The sequence below is a fragment of the Muscardinus avellanarius genome (assembly GCF_963383645.1).
Source record: "Muscardinus avellanarius genome assembly, chromosome: 5".
NCBI classification, from domain to species: Eukaryota; Metazoa; Chordata; class Mammalia; order Rodentia; family Gliridae; genus Muscardinus; species Muscardinus avellanarius.
The window spans coordinates 8,944,536-8,971,503 of record NC_137790.1 but is presented as its reverse complement, the minus strand read 5'-3'; the positions used below and the strand labels follow the sequence as shown (position 1 = coordinate 8,971,503).

The 26,968-nt window shown below is 44.4% G+C and overlaps 1 protein-coding gene across 2 annotated transcripts in view; it reads left to right on the top strand.

Annotated features, from left to right (window-relative positions):
* Window positions 1-26,968, top strand: part of MORC3 (MORC family CW-type zinc finger 3) — a gene marked incomplete at both ends in the record, with an annotated part of 57,249 nt that overhangs the window by 7,603 nt on the left and 22,678 nt on the right. Inside the window, 7 exons of one of the 2 annotated variants that reach the window (XM_080695876.1) lie at window positions 9,788-9,860; window positions 13,070-13,202; window positions 14,304-14,513; window positions 15,821-15,997; window positions 18,980-19,127; window positions 22,076-22,204; window positions 23,169-23,288. In XM_080695876.1, coding sequence (XP_080552002.1) covers window positions 9,788-9,860; window positions 13,070-13,202; window positions 14,304-14,513; window positions 15,821-15,997; window positions 18,980-19,127; window positions 22,076-22,204; window positions 23,169-23,288 — 990 coding nt within the window. Of the gene's footprint in view, window positions 1-9,787; window positions 9,861-13,069; window positions 13,203-14,303; window positions 14,524-15,820; window positions 15,998-18,979; window positions 19,128-22,075; window positions 22,205-23,168; window positions 23,289-26,968 lie in introns of both variants that reach the window. The other variant, XM_080695877.1, reaches the window with a different exon arrangement.

Sequence of the window (26,968 nt, the reverse complement as noted above, 5' to 3'; positions counted from 1 at the left end):
TTTTATTGCTGGATGCCTTAACCGCAGGGGTTTTGAGGTTTTTTTGCTCAGTGCATTGTCTGTTTTCTTTATGGTCCTCTTCCTGGGTGTTTGGTTTCTAGTTTTAGACATTCTCAGATGTCTCGGCCTTCTCGTGTTCCAAGCCGGATGCTAGGTGCTGGCTAGAAGGTGCCCTGCACAAGTAGAGCTTGCCCCTTGGGGGATCAAATAGGAAGGGAAGTTTTGTTGAGACCACCCTATGTCAGTACATGGTAGACTCTAAGGAATGAAGATGTTACACTGTAAATACATTTTTTTTTTTTTTTTTGGTGGTACTGGGGGTAGAACCCAGAGGCTTTCTACCTCCGGGCTATACTCCCAGACCCATTTTATATTTTATTTGGAAACAGGGTCTCACTAAGTTGCTGAGAGCCTCACTAAGTAGCTGAGGCTGGCTTTGAACCTATGCGATCCTCCTGTCTCAGCCTCCCAAGCGCGGGGATTACAAGCGTGCGCCACCACGCCCGGCCTGTAAATACATTTGAACTAAAAATGTTTTATTTTTTTCTTTTTTCTTTTTTTCTTTTCATTTTTTGTGGGTCTGGGGATGGAACCCAGGGGCATTCAACCTCTGAGCTGCACCCCCAGCCCTATTTTTTATTCTTTATTTTGAAACAGGGTCTCACTGAGTTGCTAAGGGCCTCACTAAGTAGGCTGAGGCTGTCTGCGAACTGCGATCCTCCAGTCTCAGCCTCCCGAATGCTGGGATGACAAGCGTGCGCCACCACGCCCGGCCCTATTTTATTTTAAAACAGGATCTCAGTATGTTGATGAGTTTTAGGCAAGTCTCACTACTTGCCTAAGATCGCCCTCCAACCTGTGATTCTCTTGTCTCAGCCTCCCGAGTACAGAGTTTACGAGCGTGGGCCACCATCCCCAGCTCCAACTAGACCTTTAGAAATCAGTTTCCAGAGAGAAGTTCTCTCTCCAGTCCCTGCAGCATGTGTTCCTTGGCTTTTAGCTCTTCTGGAGGTTGGGCTTGGGAAGTATTGTGCTGTATTTGCCAACTTGCTGTTGGTTGGTTATGAAACAGGAACCCCCACAAAAAACACCCATTAAGATGAAGGAGTTAAACACTGTAGGGAAAAGTAAGTAGCCAGTCTAGCTCTGTTTTAGGTGATTAACAGCCACATTAGAAAATTGGGAGTTAAATGAGCCAGGCCTATGGGAGCAAGATAACGTGCAGGAGTTGGAGGGCGCAGCCACACGGGGTTCTGCGCTCAGCAGAAACGCCAGGAAGCCACAGCCAGACAAAACGGAATCAGGAGTCAGGACAGCGGTCTTCCCTGTCTGAAGATAGCGGACTTTCCCAGCCCATTGGGGGCCAGTCATAAATGGTGAGGGGCATACCCAGGCCTGGAGTGACCACCGAAGTAACCTTACTGGCATAGTGAATTGGCTCTTCAGAGGCATTCACAGAATGCTGGCTGTGGGCTCTATGTCAGTAATTCCAGCTACTTGGGGGGCTGAGGCAGAAGGATCATAAGTTCTAATCTAGCCTGACAGTGTAGTGAGACCATGTATGTATGTATGTACGTATGCATGTGTGTGCTGGGGATTGAATCCAGGGGCATTCTACTCTGAGCTACACCCCTAAACCCTCTTTATTTTTTTATTTTGAAACAGGGTTTCACCTGTGATCCTCCTGTCTCAGCCTCCCAGGACCTGGGTTTATAAGCATGCACCACTCCTGGCTTCACGTTTACTTGTTATTTTCGAGGCACTGCGATGCTGTTTTCCATAGCAGCTGCATCATTTTACATTCCTGACCACTATCAACCTAAGTAACATCATAGAGGTTGGCTCTCCAAAATTAAAATTTTGATTGGAAATGGGAGAACATTGTTATACAGAATGTGGTGCCATAGTGAATATAGACATAGAGAGGCAAAGGAAGGCCAAGGTTTTAAAAGTAAACCGAGAAGCCCGGCGTGGTGCCACGTGCCTGGAATCCTGCTGCTCGGGGAATTAAGACAGTAGGATCACAGGCGTCAGGCCAGCGGCATGTGGTAATTGAGACCCTGTTTTCAAATAAAAAGTAAAATACAGCTGGGAGTATAGCCCTGGGGTAGAGCACCCCCGGCAGGTTCAATTCCCAGGACTGTGGGCAGGGGGAGAAAAAAGTAGAATGACTAGCCGGTCGTGGTGGTGCACGCTTGTAATCCCAGCATTCGGGAGGCTGAGACTGGAGGATCACGGTTTGTAGCCTCTGCTACTTACTGAGGCCCTCTACAACTTAGACCCTGTCTCAAAAAATAAAGAATAAAAAAAAAAAAATAGGGCAGGGGGTGTAGCTTGGAGGTTGAATGTCCCTGGGTTCCATTCCCAGACCCACCAAAAAAAAAAAAAGTAGAATGATGAGGGTTATATCGCCTCACTCCCCCCAACCCCTGCCTCATACTGGGGATGGAACCCAGGGGCATTCTACCTACAAGCTACACCCCCAGCCCTATTTTTTATTTGTGTGTGTGTGTGTGTGTGTGTGTGTGTGTGTGTTACTGGAGGTGGAACCCAGGGCTTTTCTACCTCCGGGCTATACTTCCAGACCGAATTTTATACTTTATTTAGAAACGGGGTCTCACTAAGTTGCTGAGAGCCTCACCAAGTAGCTGAGGCTGGCTTCGAACCAGTGCGATCCTCCTGTCTCAGCCTCCCAAGCACGGGGATTACAAGCGTGCGCCACCATGCCCTGCTAATCTCATAGTATTTTTTGTGCAAAGTTGTGGCTTTGTTAGTCGTTGTGATAGTTCCTGTTATCAAGCAAATATTTGTGAGGATCCTCCACAACCTTCCTTGGTTCCATTTTGTTAAAAACAACTCAGAGATAGAGTGTCCCTGGATCAATCCTCAGTAGCACAGAAAATATTAGAAGTAAAATTGAGTTCTAAAGCCGAACGTAGGGGGCGCATGCTTGTAATCCCCATTTATAATTCCCGCGATTGGGAGGAAGCCAGCCTCAGCTGGTTTAAGAGACCCTGTTTCCAAATAAAATATAAAATAGGTCTGGGAGTGGAGCCCGGAGGTAGAAGGGTTCCATCCCCAGTACCACCAAAAAAAAAAAAAAAAAATAGGGCAGGGGTGTAGCTCGGAGGTCAAATGCCCCTGGGTTCCGTCCCCAGACCCGCAAAAAGAAAAAAAAAAAATTAAAAATAAATTTAAAAAAGATCTCTATGTTTTGATTTAATTTTTGTATGTCCTAGTTTCCCAGGACCTTTTGATGAGAAGAGTGGCCTTCCGCCCATTCGTCGATCTTGGTACCATGTATGTGAGGGTTTATATGTGGGCAGTTGGCTGACTTGCTTTAACCCACGTGTTTTCAGTTGTCCCTGGAGTCCGCAGGTTACCATCATCAGTTTTCCTAGAGCACAGACCTCCAGTTTTGTAGCTGGTCACCATGGGCATTTCAAGGTTGCTCCAGATGAAAGAACAATGTGAGGAATTTTAACGGATCCTTTTAAAGACTTCCCACCTGTCTTTTTATGTAGTCTGGTGCCTTTGACTGAAGGGCACAGACCTCGCATTCCTAAGCCTCTGTGTGGTCTGCCAGGTCCAGTGCTTGGCTTCCTGCTTGCCAGGCTTCCCATCGCCCAGAGGTCCCGTGGTCCAGAGCGTGGAGCCGCCTCTGCAGGCTGTGTATCACGGCTACTGTCCGCCCCCAGTGCCCACACCGCTGCCCTGCTGGCTGCTGTCGCCGCCACGCCTCTATCCCTGCTCTTCTGCCTTTTGCCTTTCCTTCTGGAGCAGTTTCAGGAGACAGGGAAACACTCCATGTGTTCAGGCTTCCATGTTTTAGATTTGAATACTGTGAAAATTTTGTAGCTCTTTGCTAATTATAAAAGTTCTATTGATTCTTAAAAATCTTCGGAGCTGGGTGTCGTAATCCCAGCATTTTGGAGGCTGAGATGGGAGGATCACCATTCACTCACAGCCCCAGCTTCTTAGTGAGGCCCTTTGCAATTCATTGAGACCCTGTTTCAAAATAAAGAATAAAAATAGGGCTGGGATGTAGCTCAGAGGTAGACTGCCCCTGGGTTCCATCCCCAGTACCAAAAAAACCCTTTGTGTTTATATTTTTCACATTGTGTGTGCGCATGTGTCTATGTGTGTTTGTGTGTGTGTGTGTGTGTGTGTGTGTGTGTGTGTGTGTGTGTATAAGGTAGAATGTCTGTTTTATAGGGTTATATTTCTTTTACTTCGTGTTGCAGTAGGAGAATGTGATCTCAAACTAGACTGGGGTTTTCTTGTCTGCTAGTATTTTCTTCTAGTAAACGATTGCCTTAATGTTTTGCTTTGGATTCTCAAAAATAATCTTTTTTTGGACTGGGAATTGAATCTAGAGGCATTCTACCGCCAAGCTACACCTCCAGCCCGACTTTCTTTCTTTATTTGGAAATAGTCTCACTGGATTTCTGGGAGCCTCGCTACATTGCCGAGGCTGGCTTTGAACCTGCAATCTTTCTATGTCAGCCTTCCAAGTTCCGAGAGATTACAAGCCTGTACCACCACACCTGGCTTTCTCAAATAATTAACTGAAGAAATCCTGTACAGTATCCAAAGCTGTGCCCCACAGTGGTGCTGTAGGTCGTGCAGTCCAAGCCTTTAACTGGAGCAGAGGTCTATGCCTTTTGTCTGCAGATTCCATGTGACCACACGTACTTTCCCCTTTTTTTTTTTTTTTTGGTGGTACTGGGGTTCCTGGAAACCCTTCTACCTCCGGGCTACATTCCCAGACCTATTTCATAGTTTTTATTTGGAAACAGGGTCTCTTAAGCCAGAGCTTCGAACCTGCGCCATCCTCCTGTCCCCGCCTCCCAAGCGCGGGCGTGCTCCACCACAGTCTGCGTACATTTCCCTTTTTAGACCAGGGTCCAGACCCAAACAGGTAAGTCTGCCACCAGATAGATGCCCCTACTCCAAGTCTGCCCCTTTATTGGAGAAAGATGGAGCACATCCTTACAGGTACCTACTGCTTCTTGGCTGCCAAATTGCCTATACCTGAGTAACCATGAAAACCAAAACCAGCCTGGCGTGGTGGAGCACACCTGTAATCCCAACATTCGGGAGGCTGAGACCGGAGGATCGTGTTTCGCAGACAGCCTCAGCTACTTAGTGAGGCCCTTGGCATTTAGTGAGACCCTGTTTCAAAATAAAGAATAAGAAAAACAGGGCTGGGGGTGTAGCTCAGAGGTAGAATGCCCCTGGGTTCCATCCCCAGTATTGCAAAAAAAAAAATACACGTTGTAAAAAGTCCAGTTAATTACTTCACTCTCACCTGAAATTTGTCACTATTTTTAATTTTTTACCTGAAACACTTGAGGTCTCTCTTCCTCTCTCTCCCCCCCCCCTTTCTTGTTTGTGGTACCAGGGATGGAGCCCAGGGGCATTCTACCTCTGAGCCACACTCCCAGACCTATTTTTTAGTGTTTTAATTTTCTTATTTTTTAATGTTTTCTTCCCTTCCTTTCTTCTTTCTTTCTTTTTTCTTTCTTTCTGTACTGGGGATGGAACCCAGGGGCAATCTACCTCCCAGCAACACCCTCAGCCCTATTTTTTTAAAATTTATTTTGAAATAAGGTCTCACTGAGTTGCAAAGGGGCCCACTAAGTAGCTGAGGCTGGCTTTGAACCTGCACAATCCTGTCCCAGCCTCCCAAATGTTGGGATTACAAGCATGTACCACCATACCTTGCCAGTCCATTTATTTATTTATTTATTTATTTATTTATTTATTTATTTAGGTGGTACTGGGGTTCCTGGAAGCCCTTCTACCTCTGGGCTACACTCCCAGACCTATTTTTACATTTTTATTTGGAAACAGGGTCTCCTAAGCCAGCGCACGCAGCTGGCTTCGAACCTGCGCGATCCTCCTGTCTCTGCCTCCCAAGCGCGGGGATTACAAGTGTGCGCCGCCACGCCCAGCCCAGTCCTTTTATTTTTGAAACAGGTCTCACTGAGTTGCAAAGGGCCTCTCTAAGTAGATGAGGCTGTCCACAACCGCAGTCCTCCGGTCTCTGCCTTCTGGATGCTGGGATTATTAGTGTGCGCCACCATGCCCAGCTGGATTTCTTATTTTTATTTTTTGGTACTGGGGATCGAACCTAGGGCGTAATGTAAGTTAGGCAAGTACTTTGAAGTTTCCTTATATTTATATGAGCTCAGATCTTCCTTTAAAAGGATATTTCAGCTGGGCGTGGGTGTGGTGGCTCTCACTTGTAATCCCAGCATTCGGGAGGCTGAGACCAGAGGATCATGGTTTGTGGACAGCCTCAGCTACATAGAGAGGCCTTCTGTAACTTGGTGAGACTCTATTTCAAAATAAAGAATAAAAAACAGGGCAGGGGGTACAGCTCGGAGGTCGAATGTCCCTGGGTTTCATCCCCAGACCTGCAAAAAGGGGGGGCGGTATTTCATCTTTCTCTTTTTATTATTTTGTTTTTTGCAGTACTGGGGATGGAACCCAGAGGCATTCTACCTCCAGGCTACATCTCCAGCTCTATGTTTTTTTGTGTTGTTTGTTTTTGATTTTTGGTGATACTGGTTTTCCTGGAAATCCTTCTCTGGGCTACACTCCCAGACCTATTTCTTATATTTTTATTTGGAAACGGTCTCTTAAACAAGAGAGGCTGGCTTTGAACCTGCACGATCCTCCTGTTCCCGCCTCCCAAGCATGGGGATTACAAGCGTGCGCCACCACGTGCGGCTATTCTTTATTTTTGAAACAGAGTCTTACTGAGTTGCAATGGGCCTCACTAAGTAGGAGCTGAGACTGAGAACTGTGATCCCCCTGTCTCCGCCTCCCAAGCCTGGGGATTACAAGCGTGCGCCACCACGCCCGGCCGGGCTCTGTTTTTGAACAGGGTCTTTAGGTTGATGAGAGTATCACTACTTGCTGAGTCTGTCCTTGAACCTGTGGTCCTCTTGTCTCGGCCTCCTAAGCACTGGGATCACAGGCGTGCGTCACCGTGCTCGGCTACCAGACTTTTTCTAGAGCACTTGTAAATATTTAAGTTATGTGATTGTTTTAGCAGCCTGGTGAACTGGTGCTGTTACCATCCTCAGTTACACAGGCGACAACTTAGGGACAGCTTAAGCTTCTTGCTCAGAGTCACACACTTTGTGAACGTGCCCCATAGTCTGCTTGCTTCGAGTGTGTTTGGTGTGGGTGTGTTACACTGCCTTGGCTATTGAAGGGTATTTTTCTTTTCCAGCTAAAGAGATGTAGCATTAAGAATATCTGAAAAAAACCCACTTAAGTTTAAATACCCCTAAAGCCACTTCGTGTGTGTTTGTGGTACTGGGGACAGAACCCAGGGCCTTTCTACCTCCGAGCTACACCCTCTGCCCTATTTTTATTTTACTTTATTTTTATTTTTGAAACAGGGTCTGAGTTGCAAAGGGCCTAAGTTGTAGCTGAGGCTGTCTGTGAACCTCAATACTCCTGTCTCAGCCTCCCAAATGCTGGGATTACAAGTGTTCACCATGATGCGGGGCTATTTTTTAAATTTTTCAAACAGAGTTTTGCTCTGTTGATGAGAGTTTCTTTACATGCTGAGGCTGTTGTCCTTGAACGTGTGATCCTCCTGTGTCAGCTTTTCAAGTACTGGGACCGTAGCAATGAGCCACTGTGCCCGGTTTTAAATTCTTTATGTTTTTGCGGGTCTGGGGATGGAACCCATGGGCATTCCATCTTTGAGCTACACCCCCAGAACTACTTTTTATTCTTTATTTTGAAACAGGACCTCACAAAGTTGCAGAGGGCCTCACTGAGTAGCTGAGGCTGTCCACAAACTGCGATCCTCCAGTCTCAGCCTCCCGAATGCTGGGATTACAAGTGTGCGCCACCGCGCCCGGCTGACATTCTTTATTTCTAACTGCCACCCATCCTCTTTGCCTCCTGGGCCTCATAATCGAGAGTGAAGTGTAGCTTTTCTGTTTGGAGTCAGTGTAGACAATGAGGATACTAAATGAAAACCGACTTCCCTACAGCCACACTCTACATTACACCGACATTCGCCGTCTAGCAGTATGGGCCCAAATGCCCCATTTTGTTACGGTTTTGGTGTCGTCACCCGTGAGTTCTTTTCTTTGGCCAGTATAGGAATGAAAGCTGGGACGTGGGTGCAGAGTTAAAGTAGGATTTATTGCAAATGAGAGCATCACACTGAGGTGATGGGGTGCCCCAAAACGAGACCCCCACCCACTCCCGCCTTACATAGTTTTTTTGTTTGTTTTTTGTCCTATCTGATCTTTCTTGGTAAGAGAAAGGGAAGAGTTGGGACTGGCAGATCTTCCCGATGGCTGGCTGCTGCCATGTTCTCAAGCAGATTAATTTGAGAAAAACCGCGTTGTGCAAGATGAAAATCTGGAAATTGATTTTCATTGGAAACTTATGTATGCTCAAGAAAGTCTGATTTCCATGTACTCCGTATTGCACGAATGTGTGCTATTGAAAGTGCACACTGTATGTATGCCAGATATCATTTGTCCTTTGCGAGGTTTTCAACCTGATGAATGCTACCAAAGGCTTGCGGGATTCCCTTAATGCAGGGTGGACAGAGGGAAAGTGGGCCCTTCCTGGTGCCTGGTGGCAACAGCTGAGCACTATAAATGTCTTGGCTTTATGATCTAATCCTCTTTCTACAATTTTTTACACTTAACACAGTGCCCTCTTTTTCCTTTAAATATGAGAGAATATTCAAAATGAACACAAAAAAGATTGCATGTAAATTCTCTGCACAGTGCAATTTTCAAGCCTCAGCCTTTGTAAAAGCATGTGTACATCTTTATACATGTGATTTGTCTGTCACTCAGAAAACTGGAGAGTTCCCTACGGCATGAGGTTAATTGGCATATTCTTTCATACTCTATTGCTGTGAGTAAAAGCAGATGTAAAAAACCATGGAAATCAGGATGGTTTGTTTAATTGGAACCACTGTGTGACATTGAAGAGTTTGTAGATATTGTGTTAGTACAAGTGTGACTCTAATGAACTTGTATATAATATAGTCAAATAAAAGTTTCAAATAGGCGTGGTGGCACATGCTTGTAATCCTAGTACTTGGGAAGCTGAACCTGGAGGACCACAGGTTCAGGGCTAGCCTCAACAACTCAGTGAGGCCCTCCACAACCTAGTGAGTGAGAACTTGTTTAAAAATCAAGAATGAAAAGAAAAATAGGGCTGGAGGTACAGCTCATAGGTAGAATGCCCCTGGCTTTCATCTCTAGTACTGCGAAATAAATAAATAAATTAAATTAAATAGGGCTAGGGCTATAGCTCAGAGGTAGAAAGCCCTGGGTTAAATCCAGTACTACACACAAAAAAGTATCAAATAGTGACTGTTGACCAAGCAAAGCTAGGAAGTTTATTAGGTCTAATAAGCTGACAGGATCACACTCCCCTGGCAAAGTTGTTTCTCTTGCATTGGGAGAGTAGGAATTGATGTTACAAAATTTCGGACCTTGGCTGGGGCATTTTAAAATAGATCTTGCAAGGCAGGTAACTGTAGGGATTGGGCTGGCTGACATCATGGGCACGGGAGACGGGGATTGCGAAGTGAGTCATGGTGTGTATGCTTCTTAGCTGGTTCCCAGCCTTCATTTTGTTGCTTTATCTTCCAGATATGTCCTGGAGCTCTTTCACTTCTGGTTGGTCTCAGGGTTGTTTTCTCTGGGGACAAACAAGTTCTATTGCTTTTTGTTCTCAAAAATTAGTCCTGAATTAATTTACATGAATCATTGGTTTGTTTCAGCTTTGCCCGAAGTTTTTACATACAAATTCTACTAGTCATACTTGGCCATTCAGTGCAGTTGCTGAATTAATAGGTATGTAAATTGACATTTCATATACTATCTCTTGCTTGCAGTTATAAAAGACATTTTATTAAAAAATAATAAGCAGGTTTTCTATTTTAAAAGACCAAAAGTATCTTGAATGATTGCATTTGTGATAAGACTTGACTTCGCATAACTATTCCAATGAGTGTCAAAGTAACCGCTGCCCGGCAGTCCTTGTAGTGCTACCCCAGTGCTCCTAACATCTAGGACTTAATTTGCTTAGTTGATGAACTTTGATATTGAAATAAAGAGTGGGTTCTCTTTTGTGTGTTAGTAGGAAAATTAGTATGTTAGGTTTATGATAATTACTGCTTCTTCCGAGAAATAGGGTGATTAGGGACTTATTTTTGTGATAGTGGTGATAGAATCTAGGGGCAGTCTACCTCTGGGCTACACCCTTAGGCCTATTTTTTATTCTTTTCTTTTGAAACAGGGTCTCACTAAATTGCAGAGGGCCTCACTCAGTAGCTGAGGCTGGCTGCGAACCTGCGACCCTCCTATCTCAGCCTCCCACTCACTGAGCATGCACCACCATGTGCGGCTGGGATTTGTTTATTTATGCATTAATGATGGTATTTGGAATTGAACCCAGGGATCATGGGTTTATGCTAGGCAAGAATTCTATTAATGAGCTGTTTCCCCAGCAGTTTTTTTTATTTTGAGAGTTTCTTTCTCAAGTTGCCCAGGTTGGCCTTGAACTTGTTATTCTGCCACTGCCTTCTCGGTCGGCGGTATTACAGGTGTGGGCCGCCACGCCAGGCTAGGATGATATTTTAATAGTTTTTTGGGGGTGCTTAGGGTTGAACTCGGCAACATTCTCCCTCCAAGTTATACTCCCTAGCATGATTATTTAAAAGGGGGTTTCACCAAGTTGCCGAGGCTGGCTGTGAACCCGCATTCCTCCTACCTCAGCCTCCCAGGCACTTGGATCACAGCATGCCCACCATGCTCACCTATTTTAATAGTGTTTTAGTGAGCCGGGCGTGGTGGCGCACGCTTGTCATCCCCGTGCTTGGGAGGCAGAGACAGGAGGATCACAGGTTGGAAGCGAGCCTCAGCAGCTTAGTGAGGCTCTCAGCAACTTAGTGTGAGACCCTGTTCCCAAATAACGTATAAAATAGGTCTGGAGGTGTAGCCTAGAGGTAGAAGGCTCCTGGGTTCCATCCATAGTACCAAAAAAAAAAAGTGTTTTAGTGAATGTGAGAAAGAAGGCAAGGCTGTGGTCAGGTTAGCATTATGGGCTCAAAATTGTTTTTTCTTAGGAAAATTTATACACAAAAATATTTTTTTAGAATTCAGGTGTTTTAAAAACATAAGGCAATTTTTATTCTTAGGAATGCTTTTGTATACTTTAGATTCTTTACCCAAGAAGGGCTTTATCTTAGATGTGCAGGAAAAAGAAGGAACTTTTAAATAAGCATCCTTCAGGTGGTTTTTTCAAAATCCAAAGTGGATCCCCTGTGACATTGCAGCTCTTCTTTTTTTTGTTTGTGTGTGGGGTACAGAGAATTGAACCTAGGGTTGTTCTTCCTTTGAGCTACAGACCCAGCCCTATTTTGTTTTGAAACAGGGCCTTACTAAGTTGTAGAGGGGCTTACTAAGCTGATGCGGCTAGCCTTGACCCTGGGATCCTCCTGCCTTAGCCTCCCAACTACTAGGAGGACAGGTGTGCACCACCATGCCCAGCTGATGGTCTTTTTTTGTGTGTGTCTGGCACTGGGGATGGAACCCAGGGGCTTTCTACCTCCGGGCTATACTCCCAGACCTATTTTATACTTTATTTGGAAACAGGATCTCACTAAGTTGCTGAGAGCCTCACTAAGTAGCTGAGGCTGGCTTCAAACTTGTGTGATCCTCCTGTCTCAGCCTCCTAAACGCGGGGATTACAAGTGTGTGCCACCACGCCCGGCTAATGGTCTTATTTTTATATCAACCCAGAGGAGATACCTATAACTTTTATGGTGCTCTTTGTGGTACCAAATTTTAATGAAACATTGTTTTTCTGAAGTATTTGGGGAAAAAGATTAGATTATAGGCTCCTTTATAGAAGGATAATTTGAAAACCATTATTTATATTTAGTAAAGATTCCCAATTTTTTTTTTGGTGTGTGTGTGTGTGTGTGTGCTGTACTGAGGATTGAACCCAGGGTCATTCTTTCTACGTCTGAGTTACACCTGCAGCCCTATTTTTTATTTTTTTAAAACAGTCTCACTAAGCTGCAGAGGGCCTCACTAAGTAGCTGAGGCTGGCTGTGAACCTGTGACCCTCCTGTCTCAGCCTCTCAAGTACTGGGATTACAAGTGTGGGCCACTGTGCTGGCTCAGAATGTATTTTTATCAGTTAGGGAATATCAGATGGATCTTGGATAATTCACAAGTTGATGAGGTAATATTATTACTGGTACCATTCAGATATTTATCATTTTTAAGTGTATTCCTTTTCTACTCACCTATTCTGAGAGAAGTGAGTGTACTGCATAGCCTGATGCGAGGAATGCAGTGACAGGCGCGCCTGAGCCAGAAGAAAGTGATGAAGATGACCAGGCCACAGGTGCAGAGGCTTTATAGAAGGCGGACTTTCCATCTGTGTGTGTAGCTTGGCAGAAAGTGGTACTGTGCCCTTGTTTGTTTAATAATGGTTGTGAGCTGGGCGTGGTGGCGCACGCCTGGAATCCCAGTACTTGGGAGGCTGAGACCAGAGGATCACAGGTTCATGGCCAGCCTCAGCTACTCAGTGAGGCCCTCTGCAACCTCGTGAGACCCTGTTTCAAAATAAAGAATAAAAAATGGGGCTGGGGGTGTAGCTCGGAGGTCGAATGCCCCTATATAAATGGTGGGTGTATGTCTTGAGTGTCAACTCAAGGTGCTAGGTAACATTCAATTCTTAGTTTCCTTATGATAGCCGGTGGGGTGGGGCCCCCTCTTGACAGCTGTTCAGTGATGTTTGATATATTTCTTAAATGTGACAGGCGCCAGTCTTTGCTCTCTACTTAACATGAAGGACTTTAGAAAGGGCTCATTTTGCAGGACTAGCAGTTTAGTTTTCTGTTTTCCAACCATATAAGTTTCTAAAAATTGTAGCTGTTAAAAATAGCCTTAAAATGTAGTATTCTTTTGCTTGTTATAGAACTCTTCTGAACTAATTGGTCTTCTTTAAAATGCAAACTCAAAATTTCTCAAAACCGTTTTTGTCCCAGACAATGCGTATGATCCTGATGTGAACGCTAAGCAGATATGGATTGACAAGACGGTGATAAGTGACTGCATATGCCTGACGTTCACTGATAACGGGAACGGGATGACGCCGGACAAGTTACACAAGATGCTGAGGTATGAGCACGGCCGCCCGTGAGGGTCACGGGCGCCTAGCGGAAGGACTTTGCGTGTCATGCTTCCGGCCATTGCTTGTCTTTGCTTTTTAAATATGAAATGCATACCCACAGTATGAGTGGTTGTCTAAGAGTCACAGTACCACGTTCTCATCGCCCCTTCCCGTCCTGCTTACCTGAAACGCCACCGTGCCTTTAGCGTTTAGCACTCTGATGCCAGCTGTTTATATTCCAGTGCATATCAGTTGTAACAAGGATTCCTACTAAACCTTGCCAGGGGCCGGGTGGGGGAGGGTGGTGCTGATTTTTTAAAGAGATTCGGCCAGGCATGGGGGCGCACGCTTGAAATCCCGCATCCAGGAGGTTGAGACCGGAGGATCGCAGTTCACGGCCAGCCTCAGCTACTTAGTGAGGCCCTCTGCAACTCAGTGAGGCCCTGTTTCAAAAATAAAAAAAGACAAAAAAATAGGGCTGGGGTGTAGCTGGGAGGTGCAGCGCCCCTGGGTTCCGTCCCCAGTACCATAACAAAAAACAGATTCAGAGAAGGGAAAGCAACACAAGGTAGTCCTGGGCCGTGGGCTGTGGGGTCAGAACAGGACCAGTATGGACCAAGTTTGCCTGAAATGGACACGGAAACGTGTAGCACAGGGTAAAGGAAGGATTTAGAAGCTGAGGCCTTCTGCTGTCCCTGCAGCTACTCCTGGTGCTGCCAGAGAGTGATCTGATCCCATCATCAATCATCCGCTGCGGGCCTGCTGCGAACAGGCGAGTGTCAGCACTCAGGAAGATTCACGGGGTAAAATCCTTAGGTCCCGGGAGCCCAGGTTACAGCGCAGCCATTTAGCAGAGGCGCGCGGCGCCAGCAGTGAGCTACGTGTTAGCACCCGTAATCTCACAGCTCTGTGACCTCGATCGGTTTTCTTTGTTTCAGAGATAGGAAAACATACCAAAATAGAATAAATGTAATTTGCCCAAGGTAGTACCACCAGGAGGGGTGTGGCCAGCATTTATACTTAGGCTTTTAATTGGAATCCGTTACACTTGCTGAATTTAAACTTTCGGAGACTATGGGTGTTGACTTAAAACCTGTCTTTTCTCTCAGCTTTGGCTTCAGTGACAAAGTCACCATGAACGGCCACGTCCCAGTTGGATTATACGGCAATGGCTTCAAGTCCGGCTCCATGCGTCTGGGTAAAGACGCCATCGTTTTTACCAAAAATGGCGAGACCATGAGTGTGGGCTTCTTATCTCAGACCTACCTGGAAGTCATAAAAGCAGAGCATGTTGTTGTCCCGATAGTGGCATTCAACAGGCACCATATCCTTTCAACATGGAAATAGAAGCTGAAGAATGTCTCCCAGTGTTTACTTACTTACTGTTTTGCAGTACTGGGGATGGAACCCAGGGGCATTGTACCTTTGAGCTATACCCCAAGCCCTATGTTTTAGTCTTTTCATTTTTGAAACAGAGTCTCACTGAGTTACCGAGGGCCTCGTTAAGTAGCTGAGGCTGGCTGCCAACCTCGAACCTCTGGTTCCCGCCTCCTGCATGCTGGGGTGACAAGTGTGCGCCACCATGCCCGGCTTATCCCCCAGTTTTGCCTTTTTCCCAATTCTTGTTTCTTAGTGACACCTATTCCAGCTCTTACCTGTGTACACTGCCTTTACCCTACATCTAAAGCTCGTGTTCTGTCCTCTGTGGGAACTCAGCTTCCAGATCCTCAGTAGAAGGTGGTGGCATATCATGGGGCCAGAGGGAGGGGCAGTTAATTTTAGAGCACATACCTAGCATGAGTGAGGCCCTGGTTTCCCTTCTCATCACCACACACACAATTTCTTTTCCCAATTGCTCTCTTTATTTCATGCTTATGGTAGATTAATAAGACTTGTGGTCTGGTTTGGAAATTTCGGTAATAACTGTGAAAACTAAGATAACTTTAAGAAAATTCTTCCTGTGTAGCCAGGTGTGATGGTACATGCTTGTAATCCCAGTACTTGGGAGGCTGAGGCAGGATCACAGGTTTGCGGCCAGCCTCAGCAAATTAGTGAGGCCCTCCACAAGTCAGTAAGACCTTGTTTTAAAATAAAAGAATAAAATAAGGCTGTGGTTGTAGCTCAGAGATAGAATGCCCCTGGCTTCAGTCCCCAGTGCCGCAAGAAAAAAAACCCACGTTGGAATATTGGAAAGCATTAAATTAGGTAAGAATAATAAGCTTTCTGGTGTTCATTTGAAACCAAACGAATATATATATATTTTTAAATTTATTTAATTTTTTTTGGTACTAAGACTTAAACCAGGGACATTCTACCTCTGAGCTATGTCCCCAGCCCTTTTTCAAATTTTTTATTTATGTATTGATTTATGTATTGATTTTTTTTGTGTGTATGTGGTGCTGGGGATTGAACTCAGGGGCATCCTACCTTTGAGTTTTGCTCCCGTGCCATTTTATTTTGAAACAGGGTCTCACCAAGTTGCTGAGAGCCTTATGAAGTTGCTGAGACTGGCTTCGAGCCTGTGATCCTCCTGTCTCAGCTTCCTGAGTACTGGGATTACAGGAGTGTGACACCACTCAACTCTCTTAGAGTTGTTTTCTGTGTTATAATGGGGAAAAATATTTAGGTTATCTCATTCTTTAACTAATGATATACGACAGATGATTAATTTAGCAGAATCAAAAGCAAGCCTTGCTGCAATTCTGGAACATTCTCTATTTACTACGGAACAGAAATTACTGGCAGAACTTGATGCTATTATGGGTAAGAAGGGGACAAGGATCATCATTTGGAATCTTAGAAGGTAAATGTAGACTTCAGCCAGTGGGCCCTTTAGGAACTAAAGTATATATACAGGATTGGTATCATTCTGTTCATTCATTGTTACACAGAGTAGAAATTAAGGTACTTATTTCTTTTGCCTAGTTAATGATTTACTTTTGCAAGGACAAAACTGGAAATTATTGAGGTCATTTTGGGTTCAATTTGAAATATTTTCATTTTGTTAACAATGTTTCCTGTTTCTGCCATTCAGTATCCATTAATACTCTACTCTTTATTATTCTGTCCCTTCTCAAAATATGGGAGAAAAAAAAAACAAAAACAGAAGACAAAACCCAGGCTTCAAGTCCAGCATTTGAAAGTTAGGAAGAGAAATACTTGGCCATTTTGTCTATTACTTAAAGCTCAGCATGAATCTAGCATTTGGTGAGCAAAGTGATATAGATGAGATTTGTATTACTAATCCTGCTGCTTGGAGGCTAAGACAGGAAGAGCGTGGATTCGATCACAAGTAGTGAGATTCTCATCAACCTAGTGAGACCCTGTTTCAAAATTAGAATTAGAATTAGGCTAGGGATGTAGTTCGGAAGTAGATGCCCCTGGGTTCAATCCTAAGTATCGCAAAAAAAAAAACACAAACCCAAACTATACATACATACATACATACATACATACATACATGCATACATACATGCATCTCCATTTAAGGATGAAATCCTTTGCAAATGAAAGCTTTAAAATTGAAGACTAGTGCCGGGCGTGGGGGCGCGCGCTTATAACCCCGCGCTTGGGAGGTGGAGACAGGAGGGTCAGGTTCAAAGCCAGCCGCTCTGGCTTAAGAGACCTGTTTCCAAATAAAAATATAACATAAGTCTGGGAGTGTAGCCCGGAGGCAGAAGGGTTTCCAGGAACCCCAGTACCACCAAAAAAAAAAAAAAAAAAAAAAATGAAGACTAGTGTGTGACATTGAGAGATCTGAGGCTCAGTGAGCTGTAGGAGTAAAGCACAGAAAGCGGTGAGCCTAAAGCTCAGACTTGTCAGCCCAGCATTCAGGAGGCTGAGACAGGAGGATCACAGTTCGCGGACAGCCTCAGCTACTTAGGCCCTCCACAGCTCAGTGAGACCTTGTTTCAAAATAAAGAATAAAGTTGGGCAGGGGGTGTAGTTCGGAGGTCGAATGCCTCTGGGTTCCACCCCCAGAACCTCAAAAAAAAGAATGTCAAAACAAAGCTGGGTGTGGCGGTGCATATGATCCTAATCCTGGCATTTGGGAGACAGACAGGAGGGTCGCAGTTCGCGGACTACTCGGCTACTGAGTGAGGGCCTTGGCACTCGGTGAGACCTGGTCTCGAAGAATAAAGCTGGGCGCGGTGGAGCTGAGGCTGTCCCCGAACAAAGACTCATTAAATTGCTGAGCTTGGTTTGCCGGGAAAGGCGGAGACAGGGGGATCGCGCTGGTTTGAAGCCAGCCTTGCTGGCTTGAAGAGACCCTGTTTCCAAATAAAAAAATATAAAATGGGTCTGGGAGTGTAGCCCAGAGGTAGAAGGGCTTCCAGGAACCCCAGTACCACCAAAGAAAAAAAGAAAGAAAGAAAAAAAAAATAGGGCTGGGGGGGTTGTAGCTCAGAGGTAGAATGCCCCCTGGGTCCATCCCCAATAACACACACACACACACACAACACACACACACACACACACACACACACACACACACACACACACACCTGCTTTTCTCACTTTCTAGGTTTCTATTTGTTTATTCTTGCTTTGACCTCCTTCTCTCTTTTCCTGGAGGTTTTTCTTTGATTCAGTTAAGCTTTGTCTTAAGATAATTGTGGATTGATGTGCAGCTCTAAGAAATAATACAGAGACCGCATCCGCCCAGTTTCCCTAATGGTAATATAACACATAGTACAGTAGTACTGTGGATGGTGACAGGGTGCTGTCCTTGACGTGGTCAGTATAGAGGACACGCTGGCCTCCACAGGGCCCTCGCCCTGCCCTTTGTGGCCACTCCTCCTTCCTAGCAACTTCTTCCCTGTCACCTTCTTATCAGTTTGTCATTTCAAACGGTGTACAGCCGGGCGTGGTGGGCGTGTACAGCCGGGCGTGGTGGGCACGCTTGTAATCCCCGCGCTTGGGAGGCGGAGACACGAGGATCGCGCAGGTTCGAAGCCAGCCATGCTGGCTTAAGAGACCCAGATTCCAAATAAAAATATAAAAAATAGGTCTGGGAGTGCAGCCCAGAGGTAGAAGGGCTTCCAGGAACCCCAGTACCACCAAAAAAGAAACAAACAAAAAAAACGGTGTTGTACAAAGCCCTACAGTGATGAACCTGTGGATTGACTTCTTTCTCATTAGATCTAACGGTGCTTATGGTCTTTATGCTATTTAAATTGCTGAAACATTTGAATATTTTTTATGATGGCCATATTGCTTAATGCAGTCACAGAAAACAGGAGTGTTTAAAAATTTGTGTAATACTCTAGAATACTTGCCTAACAGACCCTAAGCATCCTCCTAAAGCAGTAAACTCTCATCCATAGAGGTGGGTCTGATTCCTGTGTGCTTGAGCAGTTTGCTTGATTTCTTTTTAATACTGTCCTGTGCAGACAGATCCCATTGTGTAACCGTTCACCTGTTAAAGGACACCTGGGGCCAAGTTCAGAGTTACTACAAATTCTGTAAACATTCATGTACAGCTTTTGTGGAAATACAGTCTTTGTTTTCCAAGGTATATGCGTCGGAGTAGTTGCCGGGTCATATGGTACCTGCATTACTAATTTTTTAAGAAACAGACTATTTAATGAGTAGACTGAGTACCATTTTCATTGCCACCAAAAATGTGTGCGCATTATAGTTTTCCCTGATTATGTCTTTTTTCTTGCTTTTGCGTCTGTTCCCCGTAAAGTTTTATTTTTTTCCTTCTGTAAGGACTTAGTATTTGCTTCCCTACCTGGCTGCGATGTTAAATTTTACTTCTTTCTAAATATTACTTTTACAGCTACAAAAATGCAACTGAATTTGACTTTGAAAAAGATAAATACGACATCAGGATTCCTGAGGACTTAGATGAGATAACAGGGAAGAAAGGATACAAGAAGCAGGAACGGATGGACCAAATTGCCCCCGAGAGCGACTACTCCTTGAGGGTATGTACTCAGCTTTCTTTGTGGAGTCGTGTGTCCTCCAGTAATGGAGCTGTTCAGCTGACCTACCTTCTGTACCTGTATGTTCTAAGTAATTAATTCTTTATTTTGTGGGATTGAACCCAGGGCCATTCTACCTCTGACCTATAGCCCCATCCTATTTTGAAACAGGGTCTCATAAAGTAGCCAAGGCTGGCTTTGAACCTGTGATCCTCTCGTCTCCAGTTACCAGGTGCTAGGATTTCCAGCGTGCGCCGCCGTGGCCAGCACATGTATAATACATGCCGCCTGTGGTTGCTGCGGGAAAGCGCCTTGGGCAAGAGCCAGCTTACTAAATTTCCCAGCAGTGCACTGGTTTTATTTGCTTAGGAAACTTTGTCATCGGGTCTGACTGTGCTTACAGGTTTTTCCATATGCTTAGATGATTTGAATTGGTAAATTATTTGAATATGCTGAAATCAATATATTTTATATTTTATTTATTTTTCATTTTTTGTGGTACTGGGGATGGGACCCAGGGGCATTCTACCTCCGAGCTATACCCCCAGCCCTGTCATTTATCCTTTATTTTGAAGCAGGGTCTCACTGACTTGCAGAGGGCCTCACTAAGGAGGCTGTTTGTGGACCACGATCCTCAGCCTCCCAAGTGCTGGGATTACAAGCTTGTGCCACCAGGCCCGGCTTGCAATCAGTACATTTTATAATGGCCATATAAATCAGTCATTGGGCAGCAGAGTTTTTCTTAGCAATTTGGAACAGAATACTTGGCAACTGAACTATAGCTATCCTCCTAGAGTGTAACTTACATGCTGTGAAAAGATCATCTACATCAACATGACTTTGTGATGGATACCTTTGAGACTTAACCTTAGAAATGGGATGGGTTTTGCTTTGATTTTTTTTTTCTTTTTATTCTTTTCGGTACTGGGGATTGAACCCCGGGGCATTCTACCTTCGACCTACATCCCTAACCCTATTTTTTTTTTTTTTTTTTGGTGGTACTGGGGATGGAACCCTTCTACCTCCGGGCTATACTCCCAGACCTATTTTTATATTTTTTATTTGGAAACAGGGTCTCTTAAATAGGCAAGGCTGGCTTCGAACCTGCGCAATCCTCCTGTCTCCACTTCCCAAGTGTGGGGATTACAAGCGTGTGCCACCATGCCCGGCTTTTTTCTTTTATTTTGAAACAGGGTCTCACTGAGTTGCAAAGGGCCTCACTATGTAACTGAGGCTTGCCGCAAACCGCAATTCTCCTGTCTCAGCCTCCCAAATGCTGGGATTACAAGTGTGCGCCACCATGCCCGGCTAGGCCACATTTCTAAAGTATCTTAGCGTACATGTATTAAGAAATGAAAACGTACTCTGGCTACAGATCAGTGTGTGTGTGTGTGTGTGTGTGTGTGTGTGTGTGTGTGTGTGTGTGTGTTGCTAGCGTCATTTTACCTCCAAGCCACAACTCCAGCCCCGCCCCCTTTTTTGGTACTGGGGATGGAACCCAGGGGCATTATACCTCAGGGCTACAAACTCAAACCTATTTTTATATTTTATTTGGAAACAGGGTCTCACTGAGTTGATGAGAGTCTCACTGCTTGCTGAGGCTGTCCTGGAATCTTCAGTCCTCCTATTGTAGCCTCCCAGTACTGGGGTTACAAGCATGCTCCATCATGCCTGGCTCCCAGCTTCTTTTGTTTTTTGATTATATTTTTTGTTTTGAACTAGTCTTGCTAGGTTGTACTGAGAGTCTCCTCATATTGCTAAGGCTGTGTGCACCACGCCTGGCTCACAGCTCACTTTTTTTTTTGGTGGTGGTACTGGGGGTGGAACCCAGAGGCTTTCTACCTCCGGGCTCTTCTCCCAGACCTCTTTTATTCTTTATTTGGAAACAGGGTCTCACTAAGTTGCTGAGAGCCTCACTAAGCAGCTGAGGCTGGCTTCGAACCTGCCCGATCCTCCTGTCTCAGCCTCCCAAGCGTGGGGATTACAAGGGTGTGCCACCACGCGCGCTCACAGCTCAGTTTTGATAAAGCATTTTTCTTGTCTATTCTGCTTAAGTATTAGTGCATCATTTAGAACTTTTTTCATGTCAACCTTGTTTAATATCGTTTATATTATATCTTGCTCATTATTGTTAGTTTTTGTGGGTCTGGGGTGGAACCCAGGGGCATTTGACCTCCGAGCTACACCCCTGCCCTATTTTTTATTCTTTATATTGAAGCCGGGTCTCACTGAGTTGCAGAGGGCCTCACTAAGTAGCTGAGGCTGTCCGCGAACCGCGATCCTCCGGTCTCCGCCTCCTGAATGCTGGGATGACAAGCGTGCCCACCACGCCCGGCTATTTTTTCTTTTTAAATCATAATAGCAGTATGTGAGTATGTACCTGACACTGAGAGGTCTGAAACTGTCCTTTATTGTGTGCTCATACGTATACGTGTCTCTAATCAGGGCAAGGTGATAGCTTGCTATTTAAAGCCACATGTGGCTGTGCGTGATCGCACACACTTGCAATCCCAGTACTTGGGAGGCTGTGACAGGAAGATCACAGGTTCTAGAACAACCTCAGCAAGTAGTGAGACTCTCTTCAACCCTGTTACGAAATCAAAATAAAATAGGGCTGGGGATATAGCTCAGGGGTAGAATGCCCTTGGACTTAATCCCCAGTACCACCAAAAAAAAAAAAAAAAGCCACATCTGAGCTGTATGTGGTAGCACATGCCTGTAGTCCCAGTATTTGGGAGGCTGAGACAGGAGGAGAGCAGGTTTGAGGACGGCCTCAGCAAGTTAGCAGGATCCTTTTTTAAAATAAAGAGGGCTGGGGTTAGACTGTACAGTTCCCAGTACAAAAAAAAAAAAAATGTTTTTTTCTGTTCTCCCTAAAGCCACATTGAGCAATACTGAACAAATGTATGGGTGATTACTTGCAAAGTACTGATTCTGCTGCTTCTTTCCAGGCTTACTGTAGCATACTATATCTAAAGCCACGAATGCAGATCATCTTACGTGGACAGAAAGTGAAGACACAGCTAGTTTCCAAGAGCCTTGCCTACATAGAACGTGATGTTTATCGGCCGAAGTTTCTAGTATCCTTTATTTATTTATTTATTTATTTATTTATTTATTTATTTTTGCGGGTCTTGGGATGGAACCTTATTTGACCTCCAAGCTAAATTTGACCTCCAAGCTACATCCTCTGCCCTATTTTTTATTCTTTCTTTCTTTTTTATTATTATTTATTATTATTATTATTATTAATTATTATTATTATTATTATTATTATTATTATTTATTTATTTTTTATTTTTTTGGTGGTACTGGGGTTCCTGGAAACCCTTCTACCTCTGCGCTATATTCCCAGACCTGTTTTTTTATATTTTATTTTGAAACAGGGTCTCTTAAGCCAGCGCCACTGGCTTCAAACCTGTGTGATCCTCCTGTCCCCGCCTCCCAAGTGTGGGGATTACAAGCGTGCACCGCCACGCCCAGCTTTATTCTTTATTTTTATTTATTTATTTATTTTTTTTGGTGGTACTGGGGTTCCTGGAAGCCCTTCTTCCTCCGGGCTACACTCCCAGACCTATTTTATATTTTTGAAACAGGGTCTCTTACGCCAGCGCGGCTGGCTTCGAACCTGCGCGATCCTCCTGTCTCCGCCTCCCAAGCGCGGGGATTACAAGCGTGCGCCACCACGCCCGGCGTTTTATTCTTTATTTTTGAAACCGGGTCTCACTAAGTTGCGGAGGGCCTCACTAAGTAGCTGAGGCTGTCCAAGAACTGCGATCGCCAGTCTCAGCCTCCCGAATGCTGAGATTACAAACGTGCACCACCACGCCTGGCTAGTATCCTTTATTTTTTATGCCATCTGGGCATGTATCAGTCAGGCATGTCCTCCCCCGCTGTCGGCGTGTGTCCCCGTCCTCCACCTGCGGTCTCCAATTCTCCTTTGTCCTTCTCTTTGTATTTTAGGATCTATTAGTGATGAAATAGGATGATTTGAAGAGAGTAAGTTTTTTTTTTTTTTTTAAGTATTTTCCTTAACATTTTAAGACCAAAACAGTGAGAATTACTTTTGGATTCAACTGCCGAAATAAAGATCATTATGGGATAATGATGTATCACAGAAATAGACTCATCAAAGCCTATGAAAAAGTTGGCTGTCAGTTAAGGGTAAGCTTTAGTCCTTGTAAAAAAAAAATTTTTTTTTTGTGGTACTGGGGGTGGAACCTAGGGTCTTTTCTACCTCCGGGCTGTACTCCCAGACCATTTTTATACTTTATTTGGAAACAGGGTCTCACTAAGTTGCTGAGAGCCTCACTAAGTAGCTGAGGCTGGCTTCGAACCTGTGCAATCCTCCTGTCTCAGTCTCCCAAGCGCTGGGATTACCCATGCTCGGCTCAAGAAAATGTTTATTTTTAATAAAAGTTGGAATATGGTTATTTGGTCAAAGGTAAAATTATTTTAAGTGTTTTATGCTCCTGACTTTTAGATGTCATTCTTTTTAAAATAATAGCATGGCTTTAGTCCTATAAGGGGAGAAAGAATATATATTTGTGTGGGTTGTGTGTGTGTGGTACTGGGTATTGAACCTAGAGGCCTTCTACCTTCAAGGTACATTCCAGATCGATTTTTATTTTTTATTTGGAACAGGGTCTTGATAGATTGATGAGAGTCTCACTGCTTGCTGAGGCTGTCCTCAAACTTGTGACCCTCCTGTGTACAGGGATTACAGGTGCATGCCACCATGCCTGGCTGAGACAGAATATTTAATTCCTAATTTACTGATATAGAAATTGGTGCTAAGATGTAGGTTTTATAGTTTGCCTAAGACTTTTTGTGTGTGCAGTACTGGGTATGGAACCCAGGGGCATTCTACCTCTGAGCTGTATACCAAGCCCTATTTTTTTATTCTTTATTTTGAAATAGAGTCTCACTAAGTTGCAGAGGGCCTCACTAAGTAGCTGAGGCTGGTTGCAAACCTGCAGTCCTCTTGTCTCAGCCTTGCAAGTACTGTGGATGCAAGTGTGTGCCACCACTCTGACGCTTCTATTTTATTCTTTATTTTGAAACGGCCTTGCTAAGTTTGGAGAGCCTCACTAAGTAGCTGAGGCTGACTTTGAACCCGCAATTCTCCTGTTTCAACCTCCCAAGTACTGAGATTACAAGAGTGTGCCACCACGCCTGGCTCGCCTAAAACTTAACAGCAAATATGGATCTCAGAAACACACACGTCATCGGTTGTTTTTATTTTTCTTTTCTCTTTTGGTGGTGCTGGGGATTGGACCCAGGGCCATTCTACGTCCAAGCTATATCCCCAGCCCTATTTTATATTTAATTTGAAACAGGGCCTCACTGAGTTGGAGAGGGCCTCAGTGAGTTGCTAAGGCTGGCTCACTGTGTCCATCAGTCTGGCCTGTGCATGTTGTCCCAGAGTCTTTTTTAAAGGAGGTGGGCATTTTCAATTAATTTGGTAATAATTTTGAAAATCAACATTGATTTTTTTTTTTTTTTTTTTTTTTTTGCAGTCCTGGGGATGGAACCCCAGGGCCATTCTACCTCTGAGCTACACCCCTATCCCTACTTTTTATTCTTTATTCTGAAATGGGGGTCTCACTAATTTGCAGAGGGCCTCACTAAGTAGCTAAGGTTGTCTGCAAACCTGCAATTCTCCTGTATTGGCTTCCAAGTTACAAGCATGTGCCACCATTCCTGACTTAAAAATAAAATTTACACACACACACACACACACACACACACACACACACACACACACATTTGCAGTACTAGAGATGGAACCCAGGGACATTCTACCTCCAAGCTGCACCCCAGCTCCATTTTTTTATTCATTATTTGGGAAAAGGGTCTTGCTACATTGCGGAGGGCCTCACTAAGTAGCTGAGGCTGTCTGCAAACCGCGATCCTCCTGTCTCAGCCTCCCAGTGCTGGGATTACAAGTGTGTACCACCATGCCTGGCTAAAAATATTTTAAGGCTGGGTAGTATTTTGATTTTCTGATTCTTTGATTTTTATATTCTGTTCATCTTACTTCACTTTAAATAGTTTGTAGAGTATTGTAAGTACAGTGACATGGCTTTGTCTATTCAACAGGGGTTGTACCTCTGCCTTACCTGTCTTCGTAGAATGAGCCTGCGACAGCATTTTTGTAGAACTACATGGATTTTGTCGGTCTCCTGTTTGCAACCCGTAATTTTTGTCAGATAATAAGTAAACATACGGCAGTTGTAATGTGAAGAACAAATGACATTTACTTACAACGCTCATTTTCATTTATAATTGAAATGCTGATTTTTGGCACATATATCCTCTAATGTGCCGTTAAAGTTAAAAATCTTGTTGGTAATTTGAAATGCATGTTAGCAATAAGCCTTATTTTCCCAGTGTTTCAGGATTTAAAGAGAACTGTTAGAGAATGTAAATTCTCTGTCACTTATGAGTTTGAATTCACTTAATCAGTTACACAGCCTGTGTTTCTAATTCAGTTAAATTGCATTGTCTATAGTGTCTGGTTAAGCTTGACTCTGTAAAAATTGGCTGTTACAGCAAAGTTGTGTGTGTGTGTTATTGGGGATTGAACCCAGAGGCATTCTACCTCTGAGCCTTATTCTATTCTATTCTTTCTTTCTTTTTCTCTCTTTTTTTTTTTTTTTTTTTTTTTTGGTACTGGATATAAAACCCAGGGGCATTGTACCTCTGAGCTACACTCCAACTCTGTTTTTAAATCTTTTTTATTTTTGAAACTGGGTCTCACTGTGTTGTGAAGGGTCTCGCTAAGTAGCTGAGGCTGTCCGCGAACCGCGATCCTCTGGTCTCAGCCTCCCAAATACTGGGATTACAAGCTTGACCACCACACCAGGCTTATTCTTTTATTTTGAAACAAAGACTTCAGGTTATTGAAAGTCTCATTAAGTTGCTAAGGCTTACTTCGAACCTGTGATTCTCCTGTTCTCAGCCTCTTAAGTACAGGAATTATACGTGTTCATCACCATGCCTGGCAAAGTAAAATTTTCTTCATTTTTCTTTTCTTTTTTTGGGGGGGGCAGTGTTGGGGATGGAACCCAGGGGCATTCTACCTCCAGGCTACACTCCCAGCCCTATTTTTAGTCTTTATTTTGAAACGGCGTCTCACTGAGTTGTGAAGTAGCTGAGGCTGTTGGAATCATTATCCTCCTGTCTCAACCCCCCAAATGCTGGGATTATATGTATGCACCACCGCGCCCGGCTGCTCATGTTTGTTTGCTAGATGATGGAGTGCGCCAATGTTCGCATTCTGTGGACTTAATAACCCTTTACTAAATAGCTATCAGATGCTCGCTCCGCAGCATGGGAAGGTGCTCAATGCTGAATAGGGAGCCTGCCTCAGCCTCGCTTGGTGTGTATCCCTGAGTATTGGAGACTTCTTGGAGACAGTGAGGACTGAGACGTCTCTGTTGAATTCACTGCCTCAGAGCCTGGGAAGGCTCTCCACGCAGAGACAGCCTCTGCCAAGGAAGGAAAGAGGCTGTCAGAGTTTGCCATCGTAAAAGGTGTAAAGTGCTATAGCTGGGCCATTTTGTAGTTGGGGGGGAAAAGTGGAGAGAGACAGGAAGATGAGGCTGGAAAGGAGGAGGACAAGAACTACAACTCAAGGCGTCTTGTTACGTGTGTGTGTGTGTGTGTCCATTTCTTTTTTGAGACAGAGTCTCTATAAATTGCCTAGGTTATCCTCCAACTTGTAGTCCTTCCTTAGCCTCTGGAGTGCCTGGAATTATAAGCATGTGCCACTATTCCTGGCCCTACTGCGCTTTTTTAATGGACAACGGTATGATTATATTTACTTGGTTGGGTCTGTA